General features: G+C 39.9%; 1 protein-coding gene across 2 annotated transcripts; it reads left to right on the top strand.

Moving 5' to 3' along the window:
* Nucleotides 1-564: 564 nt before the first annotated feature.
* Nucleotides 565-20,279, top strand: ZDHHC7 (zinc finger DHHC-type palmitoyltransferase 7). 2 transcript variants are annotated; one of them, XM_035336708.1, is made up of 8 exons: nt 565-735; nt 6,264-6,349; nt 8,122-8,444; nt 11,232-11,356; nt 15,933-16,029; nt 16,495-16,576; nt 16,845-16,975; nt 18,026-20,279. In XM_035336708.1, exons 3-8 carry the CDS (start codon nt 8,139-8,141, stop codon nt 18,200-18,202), a joined length of 918 nt encoding a protein of 305 aa, XP_035192599.1. In that variant the 5' UTR covers nt 565-735; nt 6,264-6,349; nt 8,122-8,138; the 3' UTR covers nt 18,203-20,279. The 2 variants fall into 2 exon arrangements, with proteins under 2 accessions (XP_035192599.1, XP_035192600.1); XM_035336709.1 differs by having other exon boundaries at nt 614-715.
* Nucleotides 20,280-20,542: the final 263 nt, after the last annotated feature.

Here is a 20,542-nt window from a genome sequence, read left to right as displayed (position 1 = left end):
TAGGTGCCTCAAATCCTTCCCCTGAGACTCCCTGAACTAAAGAGCCGCGAAGAAACAAGACTCCCTGAACTCAAGAGGAGCCACGAAGAAACACCACTGTGACACCGAGCGTGGATCATCACAAAAATAACCCTTGGTGGACATCCTGAGGTAAAACCCCTGGGATCTGCAGCCAGTTATCACAGGGGCAGGTCGATGTGGTGCTGCTGGACTGTAATGCCACACAGAGGTACCACTTTAGAAGCTGTGAACACACTTCTAACGCAAAATGATGGTTTTATTGAACATTTGCGGGAAAAAACGCCAAGATTCTGCAGCCACATGGACCAGAGCCTACAAACCCCCACCCTCAGAGCCCCTCCTCCACACACACACTGAGGCGAAGCCCCGCCCACACGGGCATATAAACCGCCCCGCCGGCGTCGCGCGCTTGCGCACAACCCCTCCGCTAACCAACGCCTGCGCAGCGCACATAGGGACGGACCCTACCCGGGGCCGCGCTGGCGGGGCGCGGCGGGGGGGGGGGGGGGGGGAGTGGGGGCTCCGTGCTTCCGCCTCCCGCCGGTGCCGCCCCGGCCGCTTCCGGGAGTCGTCGGCTCCGCCGAGCGCCCGGCCCCGGCCCCGGGCACGGCGGCGGCCCCGGCCCTGCCCGGCCCGGCCCTGCAGCAGCGGCGGGGCTCGGCCCCAGGAGGCCGCTGAAGGAGGAGCCGGGAAGGTCGGTGCGGAGCCGGGAAGGTCAGTACTGGAAGGGAGAGGGGTCTTGATGGGTTTGGAGGCACGTTGGCTGCTCACGTTAACGGGGTCAAAGGAGGACTTTGGGAGCTGACGCTCTCCCGCTTCGAAAATGTACCGATAAAGCAGAGCTCTGATGATGATTTAATAAATTAAATGACAAGTTAGGGCTTTTAGGTCAGAGCTTAATGACTGAAAGCTCGTGGTGGCCGAAAGAAATTGATAACGCTTCTTATCTCTCTTTAAACTTCTCTTTTGCTCTAACTTAATACATTTTTTACCATATTCTTTCTTATGAATTCACTGTTTATGCCTTTCCTGAAAGCATAGAAAAGCAAATTGATATTGTACTGCAGCAGTTGGAAGGCTGAAGACGAAGAATGGAAAGGAAATGTGAGAGTTTATTTTTAATTGCTGTGAGGAACCAGTGAAAACAAAGGCTTTAGCGCTCTCCTAATCGATGCTGAAAATCACCAGTGCAAATATTTTAGCTTTGATCTGTGACGTTACTTTCTGTAACCTTGAAGGAAAAATCATATGTGGATACGGATGTAATAAGTGGCGGTCCCTGGTACTGCCACCCGGATACTGCAGTGCACTCAGTGAATGAGATACCCAGGCTCATCCTCAAGTGAATGTGAGGATACGGAATAAACTTATCAATGTAAAAACCGCAATAAAAAAAATGACACTCTAAAGAAGAACGTGAGGCAGCTGCCGTTGGCAAAGGAGTGAAACTTCCAGTTGCCACATAGCGATGTGATACTTGTTTAAGCTTTCTGGAGTCTAATCTGAACTTGAGCCTGTGGCCCTGTTGTTTTAAAAGAGGTAAGATACAAAGCCATAGCTCCCAGGGATTGAACTTGTGTCATTTCTTGAGTAAAGGTTGTTTGCTATTCCAGAAGTGTTTTGTCCTTGCTGTTGAAACCCAGTGAACTCATCGTGTATCAGATTGTGTGCATCTTTGGTGGGCTCTGAAGCCTCATGGAATAGGTTCCCTTTGATTTCCATATTTATGGAGGGGAAAAAAATATCAAAAAAAAGATATCTAACATCTCAGAAGTTATTTGGTATTTTGCTGAATATGGAAAAGTGACTTGGTACTGCAGATTTATCAGGTTTGTTGCTGACAAGCAAAACACTTTAATACATTTTACAGATGTGTGTTCTGAAGGCATGAAGAGTTTTTTCTGCATTTTTCATTTTTGTTTTACCCAGAACTCACATTTGTTTTCTTTTGTGGATGCTTATAAAGATGCTACCAGCATAAAGACACGGGCAATTAGATGAGCAGCTTACCTGCAAGACATCCATACTTTTGCTGAATTACTATATTCCTTTTCTCCGAGGTCATGCAGCACATCCACTTCTCAGAGCTGATAAGAAACTCTTCCAGTGTTTTCTGAGGCTTTCCATTTCCTGTACAGACTGGCGTAAGGAGAACCATTACAGTCGTTTTAAACTTGCCAGTTAAATATGCAGTTTACCGAAGATCATCCCTTGCATTTGTCCGTGGATGTGTGCATGTAGACAGCATCATGTTGGTGATGTGTTTCCACTGTAAATTGTCACTGTGCCTGCAACAGAGCAGGTGTGGTTCAGTAAAAGGAAGGGCTAAAAGGCATAAACGAGGAATTCCCAAGATAAATACAGTACAAAATATGTTAGAGCAAAATCAGGAAGGTTTTTAGAGAGGTGATGAGCCATGTCACCGAGGGTATGGGACAGAATCAGGGTTGTAGTTGATGAATTTATTTGGATTGTAGTTGCTGGACTGGTCCTGCTGAGTGGTAGCTGCTCCAAGCAGTTCTTGCACATCTCATGGTTGCTGAGAAAGCTTAACCTTGAAGTCGTAGTGCCGAGCGGAGTTCCCTGCTGCAGAGCTTCCTGCTGCAGAGCTAGGCTGTTGCTGGGGCTGACCTAAAGGCTTTTCAGTACAGTTAATGGTCAATGTAATTATTGGAGTAGTTTTATTTGTTTGCTGGGAGGTTGTTTGCCAGATAAGTCACTGAGCAGGGGTTGAAACGAGCCACAGTTTACTTATTAAGCATCTTTGCAATTGGGATTGCATGTATCTGTAATGAAAAGTAAGTTACCCAAATCAGGCGTGATTATCTTTAGAGGCTTGCTGATGGATATTTATTTATCTGCCAGCAGGGAGTGGTCCAAACTGCTGATGATTTCGGATACAGTAATAGGTTTGCCCATTTGGTTTACTTTTAAATTTTGCAGTTTTTATTGCAGTTAATGTTTAAGCTGTCTTATTTTAATGAGACTACGGTTCTGTAACCTTGATTTGCCACCAGTGCTGTGTTTGCTCTGTAGGATTTAAATCAATCGTATGTGAGTGCTGCATGATTGTTACCCTAGTGTGTGGTATCAGACAGCATCCCTAGGACTTTTCACTTGTCTGTACTTAAGTCAGCAGAGTTGAAATAAAAGCATTCTCTTTGCTTCATTGAGACTGAAGTATGAGGAATCGTAAGAACTGTCTTGTATAACTAGAAAGAAAAAGTGACCCAAAAAGATTTGGGTTTTAATGACTGCTTTTTAAACCTGAACATCAATTCTTATCTGTATATCTGTTTTTTTATTTTTTTCTAGAAAAATGTTTTTGCTTTTTTCCTCAAAAATGGTAGGGAAAAGGACTTAACATGTAAGTGCTCTTTTTTATTTAATGGACAGCAGAGGGGCTTCGTGACGCAATAGTTGTGGATATCATTCATCCTTCTGAAGCCCTAGGTACCCTTATTCCACTAAACCTACTGAAGGGAGGCTGATGCAGTGGTCTTCAGCCTCATTGGAGCACTGCAAGCATTTAACAAGACCATCTTTGCAGTGATCTCGAGTTTGTAATGTAACTTCGTATTTATTTTTTTATATATTGCCATGTGCCTTCTAAGCAGTCCGCTTGTCACTTCTTGTACTGTTATTCCAATGATATGTCCACTGTTAGGGCCCGTGTTCCATTAACAATGAGAGCAGGTCAGATAAGACATACCTAGCCTGAGAATTTCAAATAACACCTAAGAGTGGAACTATCAGATTAGATTTAATATAATCACCTGTGCAAATAGATGACATTTTGCATGAAATGTTGATTAATTCAGTGTTATCTTCCAGTGCCAGCTAACGACTTTTAAAAGGTCAAATTAAAATCTTGGCTCGGAGTATTAGGGTTTAAAGCATCATGCTGTGCCTGGAGATTTGGACTTCAAACGCAAAACAAAGATGCGTTGTAAATTTTGGTTAGGACAGGCAGCAAATAAATCAGCAGTCTACAGGAAAGCTGTGAGCATCTCAGTGGGGATGCAAAGCTCCTAATGAAACCGAAGTGCTTTTCAAACACTGATCCACTTCCCCTTGAAGGTGGACTGAAGTGGGGGCAGCCAGAGAGGAGAACAACGTCCAGGAGCAGGGGAAGTGGATGTGGAGGGAGGGATCACATGAGAACGAATCTGTTTCTGCACAAGCTGGACCACGATGGCACTTCCATGTAAACCAGTCGGGGGGATGCTGCAAGGAACCTTGACATTTTGACACAGATGATTAGGGCACTGACCAAACGAATCACGTCCCTGTCTTGTCAATGAGTTCACTGCTCGTAATTTCAAATGATTACTCTGACTTCAGTATTTCACCCGCAGAGGCTTAGCGTGTCGTCTTCTATTGCTTGTCATCCTCAGCTCGGAGAGCGGGTGGGTGATGCTGAGCGTGTATCACATTCATTTGCAGCGTGTCTTCTTTTTGTGAGTTTCTGCTCTGCTTCCACAAAATGCCACGTCAACGACAGCTTAATGACTGTGGGTTTCACAACATTGTGAAAACTTGTTTAACAAAAATATAAAAGGTTATTTATAAAGCAAAACAGAAAGCAGTCAGGAGCTTCGCTTAGTTATACGTGCATGAAAAGCACTTCCTTACCTTTTAGGCTATTATAGATTATGCAAGTTTCTTTAAATAAGACACGAGTCTTCTGATTTCCAGGGGATTTCTGTCTTGGTATAACTTCTTTGAACTGGGAAAAATTCAACATGTATTCTGAAGAACTCCATCAGTAGCGTTGCATTTGAAACAGCCAACTATTTTCAGAAGCTTTCCATTAAAAATGGGTTTGTTTTTGCTTTAGCTGTTAAATGCCAGAATCCTTACGTTACTCTCAAAATGCATTAATTTAAATGAACCTTCCAAAAATGAAGCTTCCCAGAGCTTATTTTAAATACTATAAAGTAAAACAACTGAAGAAATAAATCTAGGTACTTCCTCAGCCATAGGTAGACACAAATTTGAACTTCTTTCTACAAGCTGGTTGTCTTACCCTGTACTATATAAAACAAAGGAAGAAAGCCTTCCTTGATTGCGTATGCGAGATCTAATTGCAAGGCAGATGTTTGTTTGCAGCAATAGGACTGGGTAAGAGAAGAGCAATGGCAAAAAAAGTCCTTGTGCAGGGATCTCAACTTCATTTTTGTAAATAGAAACACTTTGTGAGCATGCATGTGCTCGCTAACTCTGCCAGTCAGAAACTCAGACCCCACACCTCTTATCTTGACTTCCCCAGCTAGGCATTTCACTCAGGGTTTTATTCTGCGGTCCTGCTTCAAATGCCATGTGGCATTTACCAAACGTTAACCGCTGAAATTTTCAGGCTTTGAAGCACCTGGCTCTCTAAATAAAATGTTTCTCCTCCTCTTTCATGACGAAGAAAAGTAAACCTCTAGACTGCTTAAAAAAAACACCGTCACTTCACACGGTCTGTGTGTTGGGCTTGAGTATTGCATCCTTGTAAAAAGGAAGGAATGTGATTCAAGTTTGTGAAACATTTGTGTTGTGAAATCAGCATGGTTAGAACAGCTCCTGCCAGCATTTCAGTCCTTATACTGCCCTGTGTAGCATAAGTCTCATGATAATTATTTGCCTCTCTGGTGGAATTCCAGCAAGGAGAGCTTTCTGAGTGCATATTTCCATTGGCATAACTGTGGGCCGTTTTCTTTTGTATACAGATTCTGGAAAAAGTAGCTTCTTCTTTTTAAATAGTTGAGTCTAATAATAGTTTAAAACAAATTTTAGTAGCTTGTCTTAAAATTACAAAAAGAAAAAAAGAAAAAAAAACATGCTTTTTACAAATAAAAAGCTTCCTGTAAGCAATGGAGTCAGTCAAAGTTAGGGATTTTTTTGGTGTAGTTTAGCTCCAAACCGTAGGGGAACAGCAAGCAGGAAAAACTTGCTAGCTACCTTAATTTGTAATGTTAAAATCTGGATATCCAACTCCATCTTAAAAAAATATATAAATAAAAATGAACAGGATAGATCTTGTTCACTGTTATTTGAAACGCTGTTTAGAGTTTTTCAGAACATTGTTTATGATAGCTTAAGCAGTGTAAAAGGTTTTTTCCTGTGGTCAGAAGCTTGCTTGCAGTAATTACATGCAGCATATTTCAAAGTGCTCCTATCATCATGTGTTGTGCTTGACATTTTCCTGACGAAGTGAGAGGCCTTTACTAATGAGTTTTTTGATGATGTCTTTTCAGATTACATCAAACATGACTATGTGAATAGCCTAGGATAGCCCAAAGGAAGGACATGATGTCAGAATAACATACAAAACATTTGTGAGGTATGCAGTTTTTTTTCCTGTTGTGTTAAAGATGTCTTGTTTGCCTTTTATGCAGTTAAACAAAATGAACACAGTAGTTTCATGCCATTCCATTTGCGTGCTGCGGCAGTTGTCTGCAGAATTAATCAAAAGCTCACATGTCATGACATACACAACTGTTGATTTATTTCTTTTCAGCATCTCGATGTCCCGATTTATGATAACTTGTTGGTTTGAGCAACTGAAAACTTGCCTCGATTGAAAAAGTAATTGCATGTTTCATCTGCTGAGATACCGTACCCTAGGTGGATGGAATTCCAAATTTGTGTTCTGTATGAGGCTTCAGACTGGGAGCTTGATTTTCTTTTTTGGTTCATTGATTCCTCTAAAACACTTCAAAGCATCTATACGGCAAGAGGCCTTGGAGGAATAACAATTTTAAATGTCGTGTTTGAATCTCTGCACTGCAATCTGCATATGCTTGCTGTCATTTCTAGTCTTCAAGATTATTCCAGCCTAGTTCTAGGCTGAAGGATCAGAAAGATTTTCTAGGCAGAATATGTTTATCTGACTTGATAAGACTGGGAGTGTTTTAAAGGGTCTAAAACCACATAGCTTCATCTGAAACCTATGTCAGCTGTGAGTCTTGGCGATGGTCACTTTGACCATTTTAGGCTAACAACGTGATCCTGTATTCAAGATCTTGAGATGTAACCTGAAGTCTTGTATAGGCTACTATTATTATGGGGAAAGACCTGAGATTTCTGCATGGCTGTCATCCATCAATATAATGCTTTCAAATTTCCCTTCGAAAAGGCCTTTAATAGCATGGATCGATATAATTTTTAGAGCATGGTCTAATCTTGATGCATAATGCTTAAGCTTTAATTTGTCTCCAGTTTGTTGGTAGCACTTCATTTCCACCATTCTGTGTCTTTGCTTGTTAGAGATGTCTGGAAAATAATTCTGTTTTCCTGAAGGCTGTTAAGGTTTCAAGTCATGTTTTTGTTCCACATTGGAATAACAACAAAGCCCTAAAAGCATTTTCATGAAATTAAATTAATTAATATGTTCTTTGAAAATCTGATTCATGTAATCTGTTGCCACGCTAATTTAGCCACTGCCATTTGTTTCCCTGAAGCCTGGTCTGATCTGAAATAGTTTTGTCAGTTATCCAATGTATTTTTGTAACAGTTTTATTTTTTTCTTTAAATACAATAGCACTTTTGTCAACGAACTTACTTGCTTTCTAACTTGCTCTGTTTTCCATTAACAGTGTACTGGAACAGCTTTGTTTCCATTCTGTTTTTGCCTTCTGCTTTTCCCTGGGTTGCAGAAGCAATACAAAAACTCAACAGGCTGGTGCCATAGTTTGCTGTTTTCTGAGAGCCGTAAGCTGTAATTTTAGGAAGAGTTTGCCATTTGGAGTAGTCGAAGATAAAAGAAAGAGGTTGCATTTTTAACACAAGAAGAATGGTTTACAGTCATAGCAAGGTGGAAATAAAATCATTCAAGCATTGAAGTATCATGATAAAAAAATGTAGTTATGGGATTATAACACTCAGTGAATAGCTTACAGAAACTTTGCTGATGGAGTTCTGTAAATGAGTCTCTTCTGATGACAGAAACATGTTATCCTTATGCTGTTACTGGACTGTTCCATTTTTGATCAAAAAAAAATCCCATTAATTATTTTGAAGCTGGGTATGTTTTATCTTACCAAAATAGGTAAGGAGAGAGCCCCTATTTCTGTTTTCCTCACGTGTAATAAATGGTATCTTTGCTTCCTGCAGAGCAAGTCCAGAAAACCATGCAGTCATCAGGGCACAGATTCCGTGATGTTGAGCACCACCCGCTTCTCGCCGAAAATGACAGCTACGATTCCTCTTCCTCAGAGGCCGACATGGCAGAGAGGGTTTGGTTCATCCGAGATGGCTGTGGTATGGTCTGTGCTATAATGACATGGCTTCTGGTTGTCTATGCAGACTTCGTAGTGACTTTTGTCATGCTGCTGCCTTCCAAAGACTTTTGGTACTCTGTGATCAACGGTGTTCTCTTTAACTGCTTGGCAGTGCTAGCTTTGTCATCGCATCTGAGAACTATGCTAACAGATCCAGTAAGTATGCGATCACTCCTTGGTGTTGGAGTACTCTTTCACATAGCTCATCATCTGCAGACAGATTTGGAAATGTGGTATCTGTTCCTTCCTGCCAGGGAAAGTAGTGTTAGATGCAAACTCAAGTTGGAGGGACCATACCTATGCTTTGCATATTGTTCTGTCAATGAAACCACAAATAAGCTTTGACTTGAGGAGCAAGCAGTATAAAATGAACTACAAGGGAGAGGTAGGCTCATGAGAAATACATTTCATTTGTTAAAAATTAACCCAATATCTGAAGACGCTGATAAAGACACTGATAAAGCTTTAGGCTTGTTTTTATCCTCACTTCTCCTTTTTTTTCCCCAGATTTATTTTCAAAACTTCATAAACAGCTGTAGTTACATCCTGTTGATCATTTGAAACATGTCATCCATTTATGGCATGTGGAAGAACTTTTAGACATAAACATGCTGAAAAATCTCTCACATACCCACATAAAGTCACACGTACTGTACTACGTCACTCGTGTTATCTCGTTTAGATATGTGGAGTCATTGGGAAGCGAGATGTAAGTTTAACAAGCATGCAGTTGTAAGAATAGACGTGAGAAGTCTTAGAAGCATTCATTTCTTAGGACTTCTAAATTCAGGAATTCAAGAGGTTAAATTGTTTATGTTGTACAAAAATCTATCACTCTTCTAGGAAAGAAATCTGTGGGGAGAGGATTGAGAGAGAGAATATATTTTTTCCATGATTTTGAAACAGTAAGAGTATATAAAAATTAGGGAGTGGTCCAAATAAACAGCAGGGTGTTACAGCTAATGGTTTACTAGATCCTTGATTTATTTCTGGGTCCACACCCAGTGATGAAAATGTTATGACTTTTATGGACTGTGACAGCTAAGAAAGCTAATAGTTTAAGGTTAGGTTACTTAAAAATATGTACTGTTAATACTAGGTGTCTTTCTAGACCCGTGTTGTGCTTTATGGATAAAACATGATTGAAACTGAGATGATTCACCACCTTTTTTTCTTCACTCCTCACCTTCTGTCTCCCAGAATGGAAGACATGACTACGTGATAGATACTAAGATTGAAGGAAAGAGGAATAAATCACCTGTAAACACATGTGAATTATAATTTCATAAACTCATTTTTTTTAATTGAAAGGAATTAACAACAGTTTGAGAGTAGAAAAGATATTATGGAAATAGTGTATTTTTATCATCAAAATGCTAAAATGTGACCTGAGGATGCAGTCCTTATTGACAAGTGAATAGGTGAATTTGAGAGATGTTTTATAAGGCTAAATTTACCCAGAACAAGATAAGTTTACGCATTTGGGAATTCTCTCTGTATTTTGACATAATTCACCATGTCTACAGTAATGTACTTTCCTAACTTAAATATGAACATTCATACTGAAAAACAAAACACAAAAGCAACACACCATGGTGTTTAGAAGCTCTCTCTTTTGTACCCCTTCAAAGGCTCAAGTCTGAAGCACCATTTAGCCAAAGAGTGCTGTTGGGGTGCAAAGAGTCCATCTGGGGCAGGACTTGGACTGCCTCTCAAGCAGGATAAACGCAAGGTTGTTATTCCAGGCCATGGTCAACAAAAACAAGTGAAGAGTCTGCCCGAGTCTAAAGTTATTTTACAGTTGAATGTGAAGTGCCTGCTGGTTTGTTAATCCTGTCCCAAAAACTTAAGGTGTGTGTACATAAGTGATGATGTTGCCAGTGGGCTTTTTTTTTTTTCTACTGAGAGACAATTAGAATGTTACAGTTGATTTAAGCCAAGCTAGAGAAAGTTACCCCTGTGTGAAGTAAGTGATGGCCTGGAGGAGTTGGTACAGAAAAGCCATAGCACTTTCATTTCACATCATGCTTTATTTCAAAATCGCTTCCTGTCTCAGACAAGCGTTTAACTCCATAAATAAGCAAAGTGACAATGATACTTTGCATTATTTTCTTCCTACTAATCCAAAGTTATATTCTGATATCTGGGGGCTATAGACCAATACTGTTACTGGAAAAAGCAATTCTGCCTCTTCCTGACTGTTCATCATCATTCTCTGTGTCAGAGCAGCTGCTAATGCAGCTCCGTGGTGAAAATTCAAAGAACTAATAACTTAAAGAACTTTTCCTGTTGGGTTATTTTTCTTCTGGATCAGTGCCTTCACAATGTTTGCCATATACACAAACTTTCACAGTAACAAAGGACAGAAGGAAATGCTAGGTGCAGACTGAAGAAGTGGTGGTACAAGACAGCGTACAAGTCAAAAGTTTGAGTGTTAAGGGGGAAAATAATGGTGATTTGTGGTTCTAGAAAACTTGTGTACATGGGGCAGGCGGAAAAATCATGGATTTGGAGAGCTGAAGTGAAATCTTACAGGTAGTTGTGGCTGTTAACTTGTGGATGGCTTGACCTAATAACGGAAAGTCACAATTAACATGAGAAATCATAGTGCTGAGTAGTGCTTGCTTGGAGTAACTTGTAAGCAAATAGTGTACCTGTCGTGCCTCTGTCTGCATGTAAAGATGCCTTCCTCTTCATTCCATTTAAGTGACTACAGATTCCATCAGAATTATGCTAATACTTGGCCACAGGTGAGACTCACTGAAATGAAACTGAACTTGAGGTCAAGCAAGAGGTAGCTTACTCATGGCAGACTAACTTTAAGTAAATTAACTTATTTCAGCAGTTATCTGGAGATTACTGATATGAAGTCTGTAAAATGTATTTTTAAGTGCTCTCATACCACTTAAGCAGCTTTTTCTCTTTTAATTGAAATGATTTCAGGGGGCTGTACCCAAAGGAAATGCCACTAAAGAATACATGGATAATTTGCAACTAAAACCAGGAGAAGTGATCTACAAATGTCCAAAGTGCTGTAGTATCAAACCTGAACGTGCACACCATTGCAGGTATGCCATAGTTTTTAAAAGCAATTACTCATGTTAAATCTTGGAATAATGATCCTGTTTTGTATGATATGTTTTTTCTCCACAAATTTCTTCCAATATCCAATATTGATCTGTGAATATTTCATGTACGTCGTTGTAATTGTCGTGCCACGCTTGTGATAATGTAGGGCAAAGGAAAGAATGTCAAGGAATTTTCTGATAGAAGCTGATTAAAGAAGACTCCTGCAATCTTAAAAAAAAAAAAAAAATACAGATGTGTTTTGAACTATTACTTTTGTTTGTGTTTTTCTTGTCTTTAGTGCTTCATCTGAAGCTATATGTGAATTGCTTGGTTATTTTCCCAAAGTTGCACGAATAATCAGTTAAATGTACTGCTGCTTGTTGGAGACTTCATTTTCATTAGGGCAGAAGTGATGATAATTTGGAGTTAGTGTGCTATGCAAGAGATAGTAAATGCATCCATTTTTAATTCGCAGTCTTTTGAGTTTTCAGGCACTGTGGATATGCATTTGTAAAATTTATTGTGTGAGAGTTGAAAATAGATATTCCTGCATAATTACAGCTTACATAAATATGTGAATGTTTCTAGTGGCTCTTTCTAGGTGTGAAGGGTGATGTGTATTGAATTGTGTATTCAATTTTAAGTCTCTGAGTTAGTAGCGGTCAAAAGAACAGAAGTCTTGTCAGGGCTCTCAAATATTCTGTAAATGTGTGGTTTCTAAATTAAAAGTCTCAGTGTATGTCACTTATCCGTGTGAAAGTTACGGCTGAGAATCCGTTTCCACTATAAATACTCTGCCTTGGCACTGAAATCTTGTCCTTATCTCAGATGTGAGTGGGTTTGTGTATCTGGAGTGTGAAGGGAGAAGTTTCATATATAGTCAAGTAGAGAATGCTCTTCAGTTAATTTATCTGTGTTTCAGGTTAGCTGCGGCATGGATACAGATACCAGGCCTGGCTTCGTGTGCAGCGAGCTGCCTTGATTAGCTCCAGCAGAGCATTGTGTGAACACAGCTGCACTGCTTGCTGGGCAGGCTCGGGGGCAGGAGCAGTGCAGCTGCTTTCTTGTGGCAGAAAATAAGCCGTTACCCCCTGGGGATGCAGAATAGCTTTGTGCAATCTGGTCACACGTCTGAGCGTTGTGTTCATGGGATGCGGGAAAGGGATGCAGAGGCTCTGCTGTGTGTAGGTTGGATCTTGTTGATTGGCTCATTTTAGATTTAGGCCAGCTTCCACGGGGACTTTGCAGGTATGTTTGTTTCCCCTGTCTTCATTCCCTATAGAATTGACTAATTTTGAAATAACCCTAAATGAAGACATCTTATGTTGAATTCTACATACGAATAAAGAAGCTGAAGGACTGGAGAGCCTGGAGCACGTGCAGCTGCAAGGCTCTGTGTAGGCTCTGCTTGCCTGGTGGGTGTGCAGCTAGCAACTACAGAGGCTTCAGACAAGTACTATGTTGTAGCCTGTGGTCCCAGAGAAGGCAATATTGATTGAAAAAGTAGTATTTCTTCATGGAAAAAGAATAAAAATATGCTGAGGAAGGACTTCATATGCATTACTGATAGCAAGAATTCAAGCAACATTTCCTTGAGAAGCCTTGTGCCTGGAAGTGCACATGCTGTCCTTTGTAAGCCTGCTGTCATGTTTTCCTCAGGAGCTGGATGTCTGGCTTAACTCTACTTATTTGGTACCCGTACCGTGCTGCTAGTAATTTCAGTTAACTTTTCCCGAAGTAAAGCAAAGGATTTTTCTTGTAGTTTCGTGAATGTTGGACACGTGATGCAAGGACAGACAAATGAGCTGGAAATCACCTACCAGAATCTGCTTCTTTGCTGTATATTTAGCACTGCAGAAGTGTCCCAGATAGCAAAAAAAGGTTTGTTTGATTACACTGCCAGCTTTTTATTGGCTTACAAACCCATTACGAGGGTATTAAAAAGACGGTCTAGTCCCAAATAGTCAAAGTGGCAATTTGCTGATAGAAGAGAGTTGAAAATGGAAATTGAAGTTGGTTCCTGTTGGGAAATAGTTACACTCAAAGCTGCAGCGCAGGTTTTGAGTAGTAAATTATTAACAGAAGAGGCTCTTATGCTGTAGTTATCAAAACTGTTGTGCAATGCTGCAGAAGTTCTTTTGAGGAAGAAAAATAGTTTCATAACACACATTAGCGATGGGAAAACAAGCAAGAAACCTTCACTTACAGCTAAGTAGCCTCCATGAAATACTTGAAACTAAGATTATGCTGAGCAGTTAACATTTTCAGCATAAGGAGGAGGCTTAGCCCATGTGAATGTTTTATCAGTTTCACCGAAGGAGCACAGCCATCATTATTTCCAGCCTGTGTGTGTGTGCGGGGAACTGTTATTCAGAATCAGGTCACTGAGATGGTTGCATGAGTTTTGCTGTGAATTTCTGTCACCCAGACCAGGTTCACTTTGGCCACTAGCTGTGCATTCCTGAAAGGTTTCTTCGGAATTCAAGTATAATCGCACCTGCAGTTGCCTGAATGCGTTCAGCAGCAGCACCGAGCTGGAGAAGACCTTCCTTTATCCACAGCTGCATTTTCTCACCGCCGTACTGCTCCTTCCTACGGAGTAGGCGTGAGTGTTCATGCAGCTGCTCAGTGAAATGACACAGCTCGCAGCTAAGGGAGCGAATTCCCCAAACTCCTTGCTGCACGAACATCTGTGCTAGGAGAAGGGAAGGAGCAGGATACCAGTGACCAGGGTAGGAAGCAAGCTGCCCCACTGTTTGCAGCATCACTGCCAGTTTGTTTGTTGGCTGGAAGCGTTGGCTGAATCGTGGTGTTAAATGAGAAATGAAGGCAGGGTTCCAGACATCTGATGTCTTGGAAGAGCTGAGTAGGCTTGTGAGAAATACTGAATGAGCAAAAGTGAGTCCTGCCCACTTTGCATCCTTCGTGTTTGGCTTGATTCAAATCCGGGTATGATTTTATTCAGTGTCTTCTGTGTTACATCAGAAGGCTTGCATGGCTCTGCTGGCGTTAGCTCACCTTCCCCAACCTCTCAGGAGGTAACAAGAGGCTGACTTACAGGCTCACACTGTGAAAGGAGAATCTTCTTGAGAGCCTTCTTAATGCCTCCTCTTGAATGATACCTGCTTCTTCCACGCTAGAGAACGGTTGCAGTGTTTGCTTGTTGGTTTTCCACGTGTGACTGGCACCATTTGAAAAGCAATTTGCATCAGCAGAGTTACCGTCTTCAGTGCTGATAAGCCAAGAGGCAGCAGGAACACAGGGACTGGGTCACGGTAGCCCAGGGTAAAGGGAACTTTGGAAGAGCAGTGTGAGATTTGGGATTCCTTTCTATTACCTGCATAGGAGCACCTTCTGCCTCTTGCTGAATTACTTCGTAGTCATATACATGCAATGACTTTAAAAATGACTTTATGCCTGCGAGCACTGACTTTTTTTTCCACTTTTCTTCACTCTAGTGACAATCATCCAGCCTTGCTTTGTGGCTTGTTGCTGCAGCACTCAGAGATATTATACATAAATAAACATGAAAAACAAAGGATTTTGAATAACGGTGTCTGAATTTGTGAGGCTTATTCGGCTCTGTTTGCTGAGATGAAAATGCGTAACAGTTTGGATGTTTTGCAGGGAAATATGGAATGCTTTGAGTCAGTGCTTATCTGAAGTACAAAGCTAGGAAAATGAAATATTAGTGTTACTTTAGCTATCGATAATACAAGGGAGAAGTTCAACATGTTGCAGCTGTTCTGTTTTTCTTGTACAACTGTTCACGTTTGGCTGCAGATGGGCCTGAATATAAGAGAAATGAGCCCTCCAGTGCCTTATGGCCTGGCAGATGCAAAATGGAGTTATTGAAATATTTGACTTTTTCGGGAAAAAGCCGTGACTCAGACCTAAGCAGAAACTAAGCAATTAGTTACAGAACTAACAAAGACCATTAGTGTTTCAGTATTCATTAATAAGAAAGCAAAGAATGTGTGCTGTGTATAGTTTCATCTTCTTGTTCTATGCTGAAGAAGTGAATGGTGACATGGTAAGCAGTTCGTTTGAGATTTTGATTGTATGTGTTTGGAGTTATATGGCCAGTTGATACCTTGAGTAACAATTTTTTTCTTGAATGTGTAAAATATATTTCCAGATTCAAAAACTACTCTTATAGCTTGTAACTCTATAGATTGGAAATAATGATTTCGTCTTTAAAAAAAAAAAAAGAATTTTTTTTTTTATAATCTTGACTCTAGAAAATACTGAGGCTTTATTCATTCAGTGCCACAAGTGTCTAAAACAAGGTACTGGATTCACTTGGTTGTGTGTTTGTCTTCAGTGATTCTCTACAGTAAGTGAGAGCACATATACTGTTTATCTCAAGTGAAGAGCATCTTACCTATATGGTTGGTTTTATAACAAGCAAAAGTGACCAAATATTTTATTTGCATTACTTTAATGAAACTGGTAGTGGAATCGCTGTTTTCAGGGTGTCAGGAAAACATATTTCAGCCTGTTGTCTTTTGGCAACTGGATTTCTATTTCAAAATCTATCTTACTGTTTCTCAACAAATGTCTCTTTTCCCATAGTATTTGCAAACGATGTATTCGAAAGATGGATCACCACTGTCCCTGGGTGAATAATTGTGTGGGGGAGAAAAATCAGAGATTTTTTGTTCTGTTTACGGTAAGTGAAAGTCAACAGCAGCGTGATCTCAGTTTGAACCTACCTTGTGTATAACTATTTTGGTTATGCTTATTAGAGAGTAATGGCTTAAGGGCACAACTGCTTTATGTTGTTTGTTTTTTCTCCTTCCACCCAAGATATCCTCCAAGTGCAAAAATATTTCTACCCATATTCATTTTAGTATGCTTTGTAAAGTGCTGTTTTAAGTCATCATGATTTTGCAGTTTTGTATAGTAAAAATCAGTGAATTTGTAGTGTGATTTAGGGAGCTGATCTTTATAAACTTTGATCATTGCCCAAGTTTTGAGATTCAGGCTTAAATAAAATTTGTTTTTACATCATTGCTTTGAATTAAAAGTTGAAATAGGGAAGTATATTGTGCAGTGTAAAGGCTGTCTGAAAAGAATGTCTGGTTTCCTACCTGGCAGCAGTCAAAATTAAGCACTCTCTCTCTCTCATTTCCAGATGTATATAGCCCTAATTTCAGCTCATGCGCTCATACTGTGTGGGTTTCAGTTTTTCTCCTGTGTCCGAGGGCAGTGGACTGGTAAGCAAATACTTCACTTTCAGTGGCTCAATCTAGCAGATACTAAGTAAAAGTTGTCATTTTCCACTTACTTCAGTCCCATGTGTGATGTATTATGGGACTTAAAGCGAGGTCCTAAAAACATTTTGATACCTGTTAAAGTTTCTTGTGATCGTGAAATGTTGTTTCAAGTGTCAAATAGCTTTTATTGCTGTTTGTTGAAGAGGTGTCTTAGCATGAACGTACTCTATAGATCTATTTTTTAAAACTGCATATGTTGTTTTCACAGAATGCAGTGACTTCTCCCCACCTGTAACTGTGATCCTGATGATCTTCTTGTGCCTTGAGGGTTTTCTGTTTCTCACTTTCACTGCAGTCATGTTTGGCACCCAAATCCACTCAATATGCAATGATGAAACGGTAAAGACCACTACTTCTATAAGCTGTAACAATTCTACTGGGAAAATGTGATTATATATAGCTTAGTTTACATGAGGGAAAATTCTTATTTTGTAGGAAAAATAATAATTTGAAATACAGTTTTTATTTTCTACAGTTGTAAAATGGTGAGACAGATTGGGTATTTGCTTTCTAACAGCCATTTTTGTATTTTGCTCTTCTGACAGATTCTGTAGTTAGGTTTTCAGTTACACAGATTGCACAACTTCAGTTTGGACTTCTGCTTCTCAACCATCACAAACTCCTAAAATGTCATGAGAAATGACTGCTTTCTTCAGCTGTTTGCTTAAACTAGCTTGTTTCAACTCTGCACCCTTTCCTACTTTGATATATTTTATTAGAATATAACCATAGTTAGGACATTTGGCTCCCTTGCCCTGAGATCTGCAGTGGTAAGCCTTGAGAGGATGCTTTGCACCAGATAATTGACTGGAAACATAAGAAATTTGAATATTGTGACTGTTCAGAATTTTCTCATCTGTGGCTGTTTAAAAGCGTACTCTGTACTGAAGAGCTTTGTGTGTTACAGAAATGAAAAACAATTGGTAAATATCCAGCCTTCATTAGTGGGAAGTTTAAAAAAAAAAATGCATTTGGGAGAGGAAGCCTAGCTTTAGTAATTAGAGTACAAAGTCATCTTGGAAGCCTTATTACATGGTTTCATTAAATGAGTAAACAACTTTTAGTGTACATGTATCGTGTGCAGATGTTCTGGTTTCCAGATCAGCTTTTCTGCTCATTTTGTCTTTCCCCCAGCCTCCCAAACTGAGAAAGTAGGGGTAGATCAAGCTGTCCTGTATACACTGTATGTTCTAAGTCTTTTGTCTTGTACACACAAGGCTAAATCAGCCATTCTTATTTCTTCCTTACTAAATAAATAGTAGTAAGAAACTAATCGGCTCATAGCCATAAATTAAAAGAATTTGAAATTGTCATCAATTTTGATAATTCCTATTAGATGTCATTAAACTTCGGACTTCAGCCTGTCACTGCATGTCTGTTTACATACAGGAGATTGAAAGACTGAAGAGTGAAAAGCCAACATGGGAGCGGAGACTACGCTGGGAAGGAATGAAATCTGTTTTTGGGGGTCAGCCTTCACTCCTGTGGATCAATCCTTTTGCAGGATTTCGAATCAGGCGAATTCTACTGAGAGCAAAGAAAGGAGGACCTGAGTTTTCTGTTTGAGTCTAGTTATGCTGGAACTTGCAAGAATACTATATAATATTTATTTGGGGCCAGAAAAGGCTGTCTACATATAATCTGTGACCAGGTGAAACTGATACCAGACATTTGCTTGTAGCAAGCAGAGTTTTATACGTTTATCGTCACAGACATCTCATTAACTTTCAGAGACACAAACTGGATCTGTAATGGTCTTAACAGCAAGATAACAAAGGAAAAGCACGTGGTCACACTAAAGAAGCCAAATGTTGTCATGCTACTGTAATTTATTTTATGAGATTAATTATGCATTTTTGTTAAACCCTTTTTATTTGACAAATGTTTGGGTAATTACCAGTGTGTTTTTATAAAAATTATATACTTAGGTGCAGTTGTCAATCAAGGAGGAGCATTATGGTGAAAGTTGATCTCAAATGAGACCTAGCCTTCTAAATCCAGTTTTCAGGGAATAGTGGTTTGTTCAGATTTGATTTCTATTTCAGCTTGTCCTAATAAACAGAGCTGTACTTGTGTCCCACTTCAGACACACATTCCTCATATGCAAGTGATTCAAGGGACTTGTGCACACGACAGCATAACACGTCAGAGGCACTATTACACCCCTGCCAAATGTCTTCCCAGGCTCACAAAAGCATGTCCTGTGTTTGGCAGTTTTAATCTCATGTGGCATTTGGGTAAGTTCTAAATCCTCAGTAAACAACACTTTTAACGAACAACTGCGGGCTGAGTTCTGCCCTCAGATATGCATCTCCAGTTCTTCATGCATTGATTCTAGAGGAACTTAAGGGTACGTGTTTGAGGATTGTATCTTGTCCTCTGAGCAGGGGTAAGTGGGACCAGTGGCTATATCCCCCTGTGTGGGATTAAAATGAAGGTACTGGAGATTTGGAGTTAATTGAAAACAGTTTTCTGTAAGATCTTGTCCCTCCCCCCCCTTTTTTTTTTTACTGTACAAGCTTTTCATAGATGGAAAGCTATTGACTCAGTTATCCCATGAACAAAGAGAGTGGAAGAACAAGGAAGGTTCCTCTAGTGCCGACAGAACTTGCCTCTTTCTCAAGGATTTTAAACCTAGAAGAATCTGCAATAAAATGAATTATTTTTAATTTCACCATTTTCCAAACAAAACTACTTTCAATAGAAGATCTAGAACTGCTTTATGTGGGCCTGACAAACAACAGTAGTGCTAAGAAATGTTTGTAAATCTGCAAGTAATTAAATGCAAACTGCAAGTAATGAAATTCAACTAACAGTGGATTCTTGAAAAATTACATTTAGACTATTTTTTGTATTGTTAATTTGTTCTATAAATTACCGACAATATAAAGGATAAAACAGGAGCCTTGATGCATAGCTTGAAATCGTGCCTAGAAAGTAAATAGCTCCCTGTTCTGGGACTTGCCTTAAAATTGTCCTGTTCTTGCTTTTGCTTTGCGAGTTGCACTGATGATCTGTCCCACCTCAAGCAGTTCAATGTGCTGAAGAATCTTGCATTCAGAAAGTTTACTTACTACAGAAGTTATACCACCTTTTTTCAGTTACCTGCTTCTCCATTTCTTTGTAACTGTTTGTGGCATCTTGGTCCCTGCTTCATCAGGTTTTATACCGTTAGGTGGGTGAACTTACTAAGGGGTCTATTTGTTATCAATGACCCTGCAAACAGAACCGTGCAATACTACGTAATAGGTTCACTTTGCCTGGGGGGAATGGTGTGTAAGGCTGGAGAACTTGGAGCTGGACGCGTCCAGCAGAAGTTGCAGCCGAATGAACAAAAGTACATCTCATGTAAGTCAGGGGAATGTTGGAACTTCCACGAGAATCTTTGCATATTCAGTTGCACATCTTAAAGACTGGGGAAAAAAAAACGTGTCTGGCTTTGTCATGAGGCTCTTAATGTGTATATTGTTTAATAAAATATCCTGATGAAAATCAGAAAATATCACTTCAAGCGGATGAACTCTGTGACTTAGCAAGTGTGTGCGTGTGTGAAATCAGGTTTACTTGGCTTTTCAAACCCTTATTACGTTGTAATTTTTTTAATGTAAAAAAATAAAGTAATTGAAAACTTACAGTCAATTAACTGTATATGTTGCGTTTTGCACATATACATCCATATTCACATATTTACATGTCAGCAACTGCAGGGTAATGGTCTTGCATCCTTTGGCCCATAATTTATCAAGTAACAGTAGATACTACTTCCAAATTGAGGGTGCTACTCTGCTTAATAAGGATTTTAAGCTATGCTAACAGCTTAGCTGCATCCTCTGGAGTAACTCCTTATCTTACTAGTACCTGCTTGTCTAAGGCAAGTGTGATAAACATGCAGTGAATGCTTTCTGT

Source organism: Oxyura jamaicensis, chromosome 11 (genome assembly GCF_011077185.1).
Source record: "Oxyura jamaicensis isolate SHBP4307 breed ruddy duck chromosome 11, BPBGC_Ojam_1.0, whole genome shotgun sequence".
In the NCBI taxonomy this organism is placed as follows: Eukaryota; Metazoa; Chordata; class Aves; order Anseriformes; family Anatidae; genus Oxyura; species Oxyura jamaicensis.
This window is presented reverse-complemented; position numbering and strand designations above follow the sequence as displayed.